Raw genomic sequence first — 13,420 nt, 5'->3', positions numbered from 1 at the left:
GGCAGCTCGGCTAACGGGTACGTCAAGTAATTTAAGAACTCGCCATCCGCCATGCACAGCTACCGCAGCTTCCGCCTTCTCTCTCGGCTGCGCACTAGACCCGGCCGCCGCTTCCAGAACCTTCCTCCCCGCTAACGCTTCCTCTGCGGAAAGACATCCAGCCCCCTACCCGCAGCGCACCAACGGGGAGCCAGCAGGGGCACCGAGACCTTCGCTGACAAGGGCTCAAGCCCGCTCGTAACGCCCAGACCCGGAAAAATTCACTCCGTATGCATATCCAAACGTGCCACCCTCCTTAAAAGCAAACTCCGAATTTTCCCTTTTCACGTACCATATTCTTCATGGTTTACGTATTCCTGCTTGAGAGTACCGTACAACTGGTCAGTAATGGCTGCCTTAACTGTTACGTAATTTGAAATTCAGCTCCACGTAGTGCTAGCGCCCTCCTTCTCCAGCCCAGGCTCTCTTCCGAGGTTTTAGTTTAAAAAAAAAAAAAAGGCTTGAATCTAGAGCTTAAATATCTCCAAAGGGGCAGCAGTTCTGTATAACGCCCCTACGTGTTTTTATCATGCAATAAAAAGTCATCAACTCCGTTAGTAATGGCTGTCTCCGAAATGAGCCGAAGGAGCCGTCGTCGTCGAGCTTATCCGCTTCGACAGTCGCCGGAAAAAGCCGAAACGGGAATAGAAGCCCATTCGACTCAGTTCGGCAATTTCCGGAATCTGCCGAAGCAGACAAGAATGGCGCTCGGAACCTGCTCGGCAATTTCCGGAGAAAGAGACGCTGCAGTCACCGACTACCCAGCCCGTTCGGCAATTTCCGACAACGGAAGAGATTCGCAATACTTGCCCGAGCCGAGCCGAAACCTCCCCGATCGCGACTGGCACAGTGTCGGTTTTTGTTTTTTTTTTTTTTCTTTCCGGAAATTGCCGAACGGCCCCGAAGACTCAAACCTCAAAGCGAGCGGTTATAATTAGCCGAAGGCGGCCTCACATTGCGCCCCCCCCCCCGCTGTCCTCTCCGCGGCCACCCATGGTACTGGCAGGGAGCGGGCGGGAGCAGAGCGAAGCGCGCCCCCGAAATCTCCCCTTGCTGTTGGCGGCCTGGCCCCTTCCCCCTCCGCCCGGGCAGGAAGAAGTGATAACTACCCAGATTTTGGCGCCAGCACCGACACATCGCGGGGCCCCGGGAGCCAGAGGAGAGAGGCGGATTTCGCCGCAGCCTGCTCCGTTCTACCCCGCACCGCCGACATAGGGCGCGCCGCCCGCTTCGGCATTCTGTTCTTCCTTCCCTCCTCCCCTCCCTCCCTTTTTCTCTCTTCAGCGGTCCCGCACGCCCCGCGACAAAGGGTGAGTGCTGCCGCCCCGCACACCAGGGAAATGGCGCTGGAGCTGCTCCTTTCTTCCCGCCCCCTCTTCTCTCCCCTCCCCCCTCCCCAGCTCTCGGGAAAGCCAGCCCGGATCCACCCGCGGCTCCTCACCCGGAGCGAAGCCTCCCCAGCCGACTGCGACCCCTTTCCCCGCTAATAAAAGAGTTTCCGAGGCGCCCCCCCACCCGCGCGCCGTGCTTTCCGAGCCCCCTCGGCCCCCCCCGCCGCCCTCGCTAACGACTAGGCCTCTCCGCCGCAACGCGGGAAATGGCCGCGCTCCAAACGGCCCCCTCGGCCACACCGCAACGAGCTTCGAGCCCAGCCCGGCGCTCCCTGCCCGCCCTCCCGCACCGAGGGCCTCGCCCCGCGGCGGGCGGCGGCCGCTCCGGCCCAACGCGCCCTCATGGCGGCGGCCATCATGGCGGCGGCAGTTACCGGGCGCCGCGGGCCCGTTCCCCCGCCCGCCGCCCACCCGGCTCACCCAGTCGCTTTCTCTGTCGCCGCGAGGCATCTTCCTTCTTTTGGACGCCTGACGCGGTCCTGCGCTAGCCCCCCGTTGGAGAGACGTCTTGGCCCCCCTCCTGTGCTGGCGGCGACGACGGTAGGAGGTTGCAGCTCGCGCGTAGGCGGCGTCGTGCGCTCTGCCCCGTCAGCCGCCGGCGCGCACTGCTCGGCCAGCCCAGCCCCGCCAGCCGCCGCGCCCGCCCTGCGCCGCGCCGCGCTGCCGCCCAGCCGCTCCCCACCCCCTCCCTCCCTTCCCCCACCCCCCGCCTCAACCCCCCTCAGATGTCGCTGTTGCCGCCGCTGCTCAGTGCGCGCAGGGCGAGAGCGAGGAGGAGACGGGAGACCCGAGCGGCTGGGCACCATTGAAGTCTGTATCCTTCTCTCTCTCTCCCTCTTTCTCTCGCTCCAGCCGCCTCCTTTCCCTCTTCCCTCCGCGCCCCGCAGAGCGGGCCTCGCCTGAGGGCCGCCGCGGGGAGATGGGGGCGCAGCCCGCCTGCCTCTTCCCCCCCCCCCCCGTCAGTACGCTGCCGCTTCCTTGGCGGCGGGGGGGGGGGGTAACGAGCGGAGCAGGGGGGGCCGCGGCCCCGGCGCCTTTCACGGCGCCTCCCGGCCCGCGCCGGAGGGAGGGAGGGCGGGCCCCGGAGCGAACGGGCTTTGCCGCGGGGAAGGAGGGCTGCGCCGGGGGGCGGGGGCAGCGGCACCCGCGCGGCGGCGGCGGCGGCGGCGGACGCGCTCGGGAGACAAAGCCAGCCCGCCACCGCCGAGGGGCGGCCTCCGCGCCCGGGCGTCCCTGCGCCGGGAGGCGGCGGCGTGTGCCCGGCCCGGGGGAAACGTGGCGGGGTGGGGGAGGCGGCGTGGAAGGGGCCCTGGCGGCGGGGGCGCGGCGCAGAGGGGCCCGCCGGGCGGCGGGGGTGGCGGCTGCCCTCCCCCGGCCCTGGCAGTGGGGCGGCGGGCCGGCCCCGCGCCGCCCGGGGCAGTCCCGTTAGCTCGCCCGGGGCGTCCCCGCCGGCCTCACGTGCGCCCACCATAGGCCCGAGGCGCAGCCTCCCCCAGCAGGCCTCCGCAGGGCCGCCTTTATCTTCTGGCGGGGGCGGCACGGGGGTTTTGTTATTGTTGTTATTGCTGTCGCTCTTCCCCTTTCTCCTGCCTTTCCAAGCGGGGACGAGACGAGCCCCTCTGCGCTGGGGCCCTAGCCCCTGCCCTTCTCCCAGCTCACCTACCCCACCGCCTGTAGGACTGCCAAAACCCACCTCCCGCGTCGGGGGAGATTTGGGCGGGATTGCCGAGTCCGGGAGGTTTTCTGGCCTTGAAGGACTCTCTCTTTTGCCTTGCCCAGGCATATGGGGAATTCTAACAGTTCTATAGTTTGCAGTGGGGCGGGGACAATACATGCCTAAGGAGGTGCCCGGTATGAGAAATGACATGGAAAAGGGGATGGATTGTGTTCAGCATCGTCTGTGGAGGTTAAATATCTAGTATGTACAGCTTAGCTGAGTTAATGTTGCTCTAGGGCCTTAACTCTTGCAAACTTGAGAATCGGAAGGCAACGTTATAGTTGCATTAAGGAAAATATTTGCCGTTTATAAGCATTTACTACCGTGTAAGAGTAATGGGTGACTCATTATTACACCACAGATATGTAGCTGCTCCCCACCAGATACGCAGTTAATATACCTAGGTATATCTTGATTAACTGCTAGAATCTGAACTCCTGTTCTATTGGGTTTAAGGAAATAAGCATCCCTGATGGTCCTCCCCCTTTTCCCTAGAAACATCTCTATGCCTTAGAAGGCCTTGGGAAAAACCTTTTTTCAACCCTATGTACCACTTTGTCAGTATAGTTTATCCTGGCTAGCATAATGGTGCGTTACTGGGTTATGCCGGACAAAGTAGTAACCTACTTCTTGTTCTGGATTTAATCCGTATTAGAAATGTTATATGTAGTGAATACATGGGGGTTGGAACAAGGACCATGCTTGTATTGGGATGCCTTTCTTTCAGTAATGTAAACTTCCTTTTAATTGTCATGCATTTTTCTAGTAAAAGCTCTGCAAGTCTGCAATAAAAATGGCCTCCAATAAAACTACATTGGTAAGTTCATGCACACCTAAAGTATATAAGGATTTAATCAACATATTTTTCTTCAAACTTATAACTTGGCATCTCCATTTAAAAGATACATCCACATCTCCCCTCCCCAGCATTATTCTGACCAAAATTTCAGATCCAGAAAGTAAGGCTACTAGAAAGGACATTGTCTTTGGCTTTAATAAATCTGCCATTTCTAAAGAGGCTTGTTGGGAAAAAAAAAAATAAAATTAAAGGACTCTGCACTATTTCATCTGTCCTACAGTAGAAAACACTAAGGATTTTTTTAGCCTCCTTTCAGCACACCATGTAATTCATCATATATGTAAAAAAATAAAATCCAAATCATGTATTCATTTAATTTCTCCCAGTGTATTTGGAGAAAACTAATTGCCTGAGAAAAGGCAGTCTTTACAGATGAAAAATAACGTTACTGGGAAATAATGTGGCGTAGTTAAGATGCCTTTTGAAATGATTTTTAACAAATAACAGTTTCTTTGAATTTCATAGGAGCAGAGATTATCAGATGTCAACCCCTCCTGGACCGTTTTAATGATGCATTCATGGATCTCAAGTCCTGTAAAGCTTTGCTTGACGTTAAAATATGGACTTCTAAGGGCAATTGGTTGCTGGTTACCATTCAACTAATAATGATGTATAGTTTTGTGAAAGAGAACTGAAAAAGTATAGTGTGAGATGCATCTTGAGGTTGAGGCAGGGAAGTAAGCAAAAATACAAGTGTACGATTCAAAATTTGGATAGCAGAACAAAATTCAAAATTTGGATAGCAGAACAACTGATTTATAATGCACTCAAAAGGCCTGTTCTTAAATTGACTGAAATGATTACTGGTTGACCCAGATTGAGATATATTAAAAACTTGTATTAACTCCTGGCTTAGAAGTGCAATGGAGTGCTTCCCTTATATTATACGACAACAAACTATTTTAAAAGATTTCGCCAAGGTGAATGTCTGAACTTTCTGTTAGTAGTTGATTGCCCACTTTTCCCTAATTTGAGGAAGAGAAGGAGTTAGCCAGCCTGGGGAGGGGGTGCCAGAGAGAGAGGAAAGAATCTGTGAATGCAGTATTTTTAATCTTTTGATGATGTTGAGAATTTTGCTGCACAGGTCAGGAAAATCAGTTATGGTTTCCATGGGAACCATAACTAATTCTGCTTCATTATGTATTTTTATGCAAAACCTAAACGTATTAAGGGATAGCGTAGCTCTGGAACTGTAATTCCGATTTTGTTACCTCTTGTATGTTAAAACACTTCACCACAGTGTCACGTCCGTGTTTTAATCTTGTCCCTCAAAGAAAGAGTGGTTATCCACAGATCTGCATTTGTCATATGTGACTTATGAATGCAGAAAGAGAAATGAGCCATAGATGTGTGTTCAGTGGTCAAACGCCCAAGTTACAGCTTACAACATGCAACTCCAGCTAGAGAAGGGAGCTTCAGGGGTCCAGTGGACATTTAGCAACCTTTAACTTCAGTCAGGTACCACGTTCACTTGTGGGCTGAGATTTACATTGGCTTGTGTAATCTCAGAATGCACAGGTTTTTAACAAATGTTAAGTATTTCTGCAGGTGCTGCAATCAAGTATTATTTTCATAGGTTGAAAAGGCTCAAGAGTTTGGAAAGCAGTGCTGGTGCACACAAGACCTAATTAAACCTCTAGTATTTAAAACAAAAGGCAACATATCCTTGATTTTATTATTTCTTTCTGTACTTCCAGAAAAAAAATACAGGGCCTCATGACATTCATTTTCTTCTGTGGAAGTTTATATAGACACCTAAGTCTTAGAAAGTAAAAAAAAAAAATTGTTGCTTTGATAGAGAAATCCAAAGCATTTATCTTTAAGTGACAAGAATTAGTGAAGCCAAAAAGGGTACCAGAAAACAGTCTTCCATTGAATGAAAGAATTTTAGTCTGATGGAGGTGTTCCCTACTTGTAGCCTGCTTGCCTCATTACCAGTAATTGTAATGTTATTACTATGGTACAGTGAGTCTGTGTCTTTTTTTTTTCCCCCTGCTTTTTTTTGTTTGTTTGTTTTCCTCATCTCTACCCATTTCTCTTTTTCACACTTTAATTTCTTGAAAGAAGCTGCCTACATAGAAGTGTTGGACATCTTCATGTTTTTATTTTCCTTCCATTTCAGTCTTACATTCTTTTTCCTGTGGAGGCAAAAAAAGCCAGTGTGCCTAAGTTGACACTTTTCAGACATGAATGCTGTGGTCAAAATATACCTGGGATATGCAGGCAGTTAAAATTTAATTGGAAGTACATGCTCTGTTTTAGATAATCTCTCTTCTATGCTTCCAAATCAAAACAAATGTCACATGAGATATAATCATATATGGAAACTTGCTGTTTAAAAGAGAAAACTTGAAACTTTTCCTGGTCTTCGTTGTTTGCACCTTCAGTTTATGGGTTCCTAACCAAAGTAAAGCTATTTTGGGGAGGGAGGGAAAAATTTAATTAGGAAAAATAAGACGCACAAAGACAGGGCTTTGGAAAGAAAGAATCAGCTTCAAATCTTCAGTTTACAAAGGGAAGACAGTTTTTCTTTGTCTAACTTTTTTTTTTTTTACCTTTTACGACATCAAGACAAAATTCTACAAAGTCTAAACATTTGACAGTTTCAAAATTGCTTCACAATATTCTCAAACTAACCCACATTAATTCTAGAGAGGACTAGAGAAAGGCCGTCAAGCAAATAGAGGTGCTTTGTGATTTTTTGCTTGTTTGTTTTCTGTTCTATAGGAAGTACATTAGTAAGGAGTTAGTTCTGTCCGCTCTGATTTAGGGTGCTGCATGACTATATGTTTTAGGAGCTTAATACTGCTCCCATTAGTTTATGGCTGCCACTTTAACAATTTCCTTATAAGGTACAGTCCAAAATGGCAAGCAAACTGCTTTTGGTCTGCTAGTGCTCCAGAAATGTGATACAACAACATGATAGGCTTGTTCCAACCTTTATAAGATTACAAACAAGGAAATTCTGAAATGTGTCCTTCTATTACTATTTAATTGTGCCTTATTAAACTGGGAATGCCTTGAGGATGATGTGGATGTAATATTTATTTTAAGAACTTAAAGAATATTACTTGAAATATCAAATGTAAACTTAAACCACTTATAAAGTTTTTTAAGTTAGCAAAATTTCATTTACGTGTTAAGTGCTGTACTTAAGTGTAGCTGTCTTAAATTTCTGCACCTTTGTGACATCTGTTTGAATGTACGTTACATCGGTGCGTGGCTAAGAATGAGAAGGGACTGCAGTAATGGAATGCTCCTAGCATGTATCCTGTTCAATAGTTATGGGTTATTGTTGAGTATTTTGCTTATTGTAGCAATACACCATAAACTTTGCTCCCATCAGCTTCTCCTTTGTTTTTTGAAAAGGTAGTAACCACCTTTTTTGAAGTACCATCCCTTTTCTATTTTATGCATTTTCACAGTTACCTTACCACTTTACTTCTGCCTTATGCTGTTTCTTGCCCTCTGCCTTTTCACAGGCATAGAGTTAACTTTTAGAAGCTTCATAAATTTTTGAGCACGTAGCACTGAAAATTAAATTTATAAGGGGAGTAGAGGCACTGAGTGTATGGACAAAAGTATGTCACCTTTTTAAAAACTGGTGTTGTGTATCTCATTAAGCAACTGAAAAACCCCAGAACATTAGCATGTCTTGCTCAGGTTACCTGACCACATGCCCTAACATAAAAGGAGTCTGAGCTTCTGGCTTTAGTGTGAATAAGTACATGATTCTTTGCTGCTTACTGAGCAAAGTTGGATTTGGCCAGTGAAGTAACTGTGTAAAGCAAAACAATGAGTAATGTCATTCTGAATTTCTTTTGTAGCACAAAATGGGAAAGAAACAGAATGGCAAAGGTAAAAAAGTTGAAGAGGCAGAGCCTGAAGAATTTGTTGTGGAGAAAGTCCTGGACAGACGTGTTGTAAATGGAAAGGTGGAATACTACTTGAAGTGGAAAGGATTTACAGAGTAAGGCATTAACTGTTATTTTTTTCTGATAGAATGCTAAATACTAACCATTTATTTGAAATAACTGTGCAGAGAGGGGATTGAATGGTGGGGATACTTTTTCAAGAACCTCAAGGGAAGGACATCCATAAATGCATATTGAAGTGGGGCAGTCAAGTATGAAAATAAAATAGAAGATAGCTTAGTAGCTTAGTGTTTGTGTTACATAAAATGTTCCAAGACTTTTACCAAGTCTTTAGTGATCGTTCTTTTACCACTGTTCTTTGATTTAGCTTGTGTCAGTATCTATCAAGGTAAGCTAGACTGACAGTTGTTATATTTATATACGTGGTGGAATGAATGTTGCTTCTGAGTAAGAAATTTTGCAGGGATTTAAACTGTAGGCAGCTCTGAAGCAATGAATATGAAGCAGATAGTTTGCTTATTATTCACTTTTCTGAACTGCTTTCAAATTAGATGAATTTGCATAAGGAATTCTGTGGCATGGTTGCCTTCATTAGGCATACCTGAAAGGTATCTTCTGAGTCTCTTTCCCAGGACTTATGGCAGCACAAGAAAACCTTACAGTGGACTTACGAAGGTGATTGTTAAAGAAGGCACGTAGTTATGCCTCCTCTCTCCCGTGACACTTTGCCTGCTTTACTAGCTGAAAAAAGGCGATGAACCTACCATTTGAACATAAGTAGTTACATATGCAGTCAAATTATTGTTGCATTGCAACATTCTGCATTCTAGCACCTGAAATTGTGTAGTGATAAGTGATAAGATAAAAGCAAAACGTGTTTAGTATTCAAGGGTCTGATCTGAAGTTGTAAAAATATGTTTTAGTAACTGCAGTTAATTTTTAGGCATCCTGCTTGTGCAGTAGCACTGTGGCAGTATTTGTGCATGAGGACTTCTGGTGAGGTGCTTAGTTGTTGTAGGGAACATTCATGGACTTCTTAAAATTTTAGTTAACAAAATGCACACTTACTGGAACATTTACAGTGCCCAGCTGTGGACGTGGAGCCTTTGTTCCCTCCTGTAGTTGGCTGAAGGAAGGAGATAGTTCTAGGTATAGTTGATCTCAGTGCTCAGAGACAACTTTTGAGAGTGTTCCTCATATACAGAAGCTTAGACCTGCGTACTTGCACTGTTCGTAGTGAGTGTTGTGTACATTCTGTTCTCTGTAAGTCTTAGTGCTTATATCATATGGTTTGTTTGCATGGACAGTCTTTAGAGGAACCAGGGAAGGGAGTCAGTTTAAATGGACAGGTAGGTTTTGGTAGGGTGGGGATTGCTTGTTTTAACTCCTATGATCCCACCCAGATCATAAGGGTTAATAGAGCTGCTTATTCTGTATCTCCAGCTTAAAAACATTGTTTTTCAACAATAGCAGAGCATGTTTTTTTCAGTCATCAAGTGCAGTACATGAAGGTTACTAGAGGTGGCAAGATGAGAATTCTTAGGTTTAAGAAACCCGCCTTACATAATCAGAAAAAAATTAACTTGCTTAAGGTGAGCCATGTGGCTAGTTTTACATTTTTCTTCTTTTCCTAGTTTTACATAAATGTATGTATGTTTCAGTGCTGACAACACATGGGAACCTGAAGAAAACTTAGATTGTCCAGAGCTAATCGAAGCTTTTCTGAACTCTCAGAAAGCTGGTAAAGAAAAAACAGATGGTGCCAAAAGAAAGTCTTTGTCAGATAGCGAATCTGATGATAGTAAATCAAAGAAAAAGCGTGATTCTGTAAGTATATGTTCATGTGCTAAGCTTTGTTTTTCCTGTGTCTCTTCCCTACCTCTCCATCCCCACCCCCCCCCAAAATCCTGTTGTGATTTTGAGAACAAGACCAAACATGGGTTTAAAACTGTAAAAATCGCACAGCATCTGAAACTGTGGTTTGAAAAGGATAATCATTCATGGTGGTTAATGAGACTATCCAAATGGTGGGTGAAAAGTGAGTGATGGACAACATGACTAAAAAGTTCTTGCATTGTCCCATGATGCTTACTGAATAATTGAAAGTAAGACTGGTTAAGAGTTATTTATGAATGATATTAATTGATCAGTTTGTATTAGAGAAAAATTTCATTAATGGAACAAAGATGAAGTTCTGTTTTGGCTTTCATATTTAGCATATGATTTTAAATAGGTGAGTGGCCAGATGGCAAAATGTGAAGACCAGTCAGTTACTTAGATTAGGACCAGACATGATGGTGGAGAGGGAGTAGAAAGGATGACTGAAGAAAGGCTACCTTTTCTTAAAGGTCTGGGTTTCTCCTACAATTTAAATGAACAAACAACATGACAGATTTAGTGCTGATAAGTACAAAACAATGCACATATAATAATGTGCTCAATAGTTCGCATTTTTCTCTGTAAACTGTAAAACTCGCAATTTGAAACGAAACTCATTGGCAATGTCAGTGGTTTACTGAAGACAGCTGATGGATGTGTGGTTACTGTCAAAAAAGTTGGAAGGCATGAGAAGGAGTAGTTGATGAATAATACAAAGAATATTTTAGTTTCTGTATAAAGTCAGTTGTGTGTCTCCATCTGGTATAGTAGTGGCCACTGTCTCAAAAAGAATATTGTGAACCTAGAGGAACTAATACAGGAAATAATTGTGATATTCCCTACCACCAGTGTGATCTCAGTGAGCCAAGAAGAGTTGAGGTATTCCCCAAGGGTTCAGTTTCATGGTTGGCTTAAGTCAACCCAAGTCAGTTGTTTTGCTGAAAAGGATGTGTTTTTCCCATTTTCAGGAGTGCACTTGTGCTTTGCCTCTTTTGTTGCTTTTACTGGCCATGATTATTTGTTTATATACTATAAGGATTTTTAGATCATTTGTTTCATCTATTGAGTTTTCAGCAATAAATGCTAGAAACATTCATGTAAAATTCCTTCATTATTACTCTACGCATGAATGACTTGGCCTGAAGATCAGTCATGAAAAAATAAAATTAATGTAATCTTCAGACAATTATATGTAATTATAGCTTTTATAATTATGTAAGGTTATATTTTTTGTTCTGATATACACATATATAAATATACATAAGAATGCGTATATCTAGCTCTAACGCCAAAACAGAATTTTATCTTAAACTAGATAACAATCTTCTAACTTACTCAATAGGTTGATAAACCAAGAGGGTTTGCAAGGGGTCTTGATCCTGAGCGGATAATTGGGGCTACGGATAGCAGTGGAGAGCTTATGTTCCTCATGAAATGGTAAGTCTTACATCCACAATTCTTGTCCATATTAAGGGAGTGCGGGTAGTTGCACTTAGGTTAATGAGACAACTTAGTTTCAGGAGTAAGACAGAGAAGCTGGTAGTCTGCTTATTAACCTTGTATTCTTAGGAAAACAAGGCTTCTATAATCAGTTTAGGACTTAATCCCCCTTCCCTCAAAACCCAAAATAACTTTAGTTTCTATTGGTTCAGTTTTACAGAAGTAGAAATTTGAAAGGTAAATTCTGATAAAATATGGAAAAATTGGCATTTGTGTAGAAAAGCTGGATCTCAGTAGTGTTCTTGTTGAGGGAATGGCAGGCAGAAACCCAGCTTTACGTGTTCCAGTAAGCACAAGCCAGCTGCTGGATAGCCAACCATTTAACCAACCATAGTGCCAGCTGTTCTGTGTGCAACCAAGTGGAATTGGAACCAACTAGTAGAGGAAGGTGAGGTTGAGATGAAGAATAAACAATATGAAGGAGAGGTTTATCGTTATGGGCTAGTAAGAGGGGAAAGTGATGGGGGGAGTTTGTGTTGTTGGGAGGGTAGGTGGAGACCAGCTTCATTAGCTACAGTGTTGACAGAAGGACTTCTTGCCTTGTGAACAAGTAGGATAAAATTAGTACTTTTTTCCAGTGTTGAGAATACAAGAGGTTGAATTAACATTTGCTGGGATCAGATTTCTTATGGTGGTGGGATGAGAAGAATGATAGCTTTCCACAGCCTTTGAGAAGAGCATAATTTTCTGAATGGAGTCAAACTGAGTGGTCTCCAGATAAACTTGTCATGTGATGTGTCTGGACTGCTGAAGATTAGTGTTTTGAAAGATTCTGTCTCCCTTCTGCCTTTTCAAATTCTCTATAAATTTTATGTGAAACTTAGAAGAATTGCAAAATATAGATTGTGACTATTTGAATTTCTGTAGTGACAATTGGCAAAATCAAACATGAAACATACAAGAAGCAGCTTCTTTTTTTGTTTAGTTCAGTTGCAGTTGATTAGTTTTTCATAACTGATTGTAGGCAACAAACATAGATATGAATATGTATGCCCAAAACTGACTTGTAAAGGCAGCATACACTTTAAAATGGAATCTGAAGCATGTCAGACTGGAAAGTTTGTTTTATTACCCCAAGACAGCATCAAGAATAGCAGTATGAAATACAGCAAATTACTTGCATAAACAGTAAATGTAATTTGGATGCAAGTACCACCTCTTAAGACTGATGCTACTGATTTTTAAAAGTCTCACTTTGAAGTTTTGATTATGCTTTAAAGGACAAAATTAGCAAAGTTTTACTTCTTTCATTACATACTGCAATAGGTAACTGTATAAATGGTTCCATTTGAATAGCGTTTTCCTTTCAAACAGAAAAAAATATGGGAAGGGAAGGAAGATGCAGCTATAGAAACCTTGCCATTAGGATGGAAATTCTTGGTAGCTATAGTGAAAGGTATACTGAAAACTGATTTCTAGCTGATGTTCTTTTCAGAATGTATGACCTATCAAGAGCTGCTAAATTTATTGAATTAATGATTATGCATTTTCTTAAATCCCACTCTCTTCTACATCAGGAAAGACTCTGATGAGGCAGATCTGGTGCTGGCCAAAGAAGCTAACGTGAAGTGTCCTCAGATTGTAATCGCTTTTTATGAAGAGCGACTAACTTGGCATTCATGCCCAGAAGATGAAGCACAATAATTGTTTGCATTGCTTTTTTATATATATGAATATTAAAACCTGAAATTTGATTTATTAGCAATGTGAGAAACATACATTCTAACAAGAATCAAATTTGATATTTTTTTGAAGTAGTATGTTTTGCATCAACAGCGAGTAAATAAAAGCTTTCTGCAACTTGTTTCATTTATCACAAGAGAGCATTTGATACTACTACTTCCTCCATATTAGGTAAAAGCTTTTATAAAAAGTTCATAAACTTCCATAGTTATTACAGAATCATAATGAATGTCTAAACAAACTCACAGATGTTTTGTAGTCTTCTATACTATTGATGTGCATGTATCTTCTTTACCCAAACCTAGCCCTTTAAACCTGTAGAATCATTCTTTTTAGTATTTGGGATCACTTGGTCTCAAGAAGACCAGGTGAAAACTAACTTTGTAGTAATTTGAATGTTATCAGACTGTATATTGTTTACTTTATTGTAAATACTGGTGAACAGTGGTCAATAAAATAGTTTTATATTCTTCCTTTA

At 43.7% G+C, this 13,420-nt stretch overlaps 2 protein-coding genes across 10 annotated transcripts in view; one reads left to right on the top strand and one right to left on the bottom strand.

The window, feature by feature from the left end:
- The window catches only part of HNRNPA2B1 (heterogeneous nuclear ribonucleoprotein A2/B1), a 17,618-nt gene extending 15,577 nt beyond the window's left edge, over positions 1-2,041 (bottom strand). For 5 of the 6 annotated variants that reach the window (XR_011322481.1, XM_069772932.1, XM_069772923.1 and 2 more), the window contains exon 1: positions 1,851-2,041. Coding sequence is in view for 5 of the 6 variants with exons in the window: in XM_069772932.1 (XP_069629033.1) it covers positions 1,851-1,880 (30 nt within the window). In the remaining variant the exon portion in view is untranslated. Of the gene's footprint in view, positions 1-331; positions 655-1,850 lie in introns of those variants that run through there. The other variant, XM_069772950.1, reaches the window with a different exon arrangement.
- On the top strand, positions 1,174-13,420 carry CBX3 (chromobox 3). 4 transcript variants are annotated; one of them, XM_069772979.1, is made up of 7 exons: positions 2,124-2,240; positions 3,914-3,964; positions 4,472-4,540; positions 7,834-7,976; positions 9,543-9,708; positions 11,102-11,196; positions 12,777-13,420. In XM_069772979.1, the coding sequence occupies exons 2-7, from the start codon at positions 3,941-3,943 to the stop codon at positions 12,901-12,903; spliced, it is 624 nt and encodes a 207-aa protein (XP_069629080.1). In that variant the 5' UTR covers positions 2,124-2,240; positions 3,914-3,940; the 3' UTR covers positions 12,904-13,420. The 4 variants fall into 4 exon arrangements, with proteins under 4 accessions (XP_069629096.1, XP_069629072.1, XP_069629080.1 ...); XM_069772986.1 differs by lacking the exon at positions 4,472-4,540; XM_069772995.1 differs by lacking the exons at positions 2,124-2,240; positions 3,914-3,964; positions 4,472-4,540 and adding an exon at positions 1,174-1,349.

Source organism: Haliaeetus albicilla, chromosome 2 (assembly GCF_947461875.1).
Source record: "Haliaeetus albicilla chromosome 2, bHalAlb1.1, whole genome shotgun sequence".
Classification (NCBI taxonomy): Eukaryota; Metazoa; Chordata; class Aves; order Accipitriformes; family Accipitridae; genus Haliaeetus; species Haliaeetus albicilla.
This window is presented reverse-complemented; position numbering and strand designations above follow the sequence as displayed.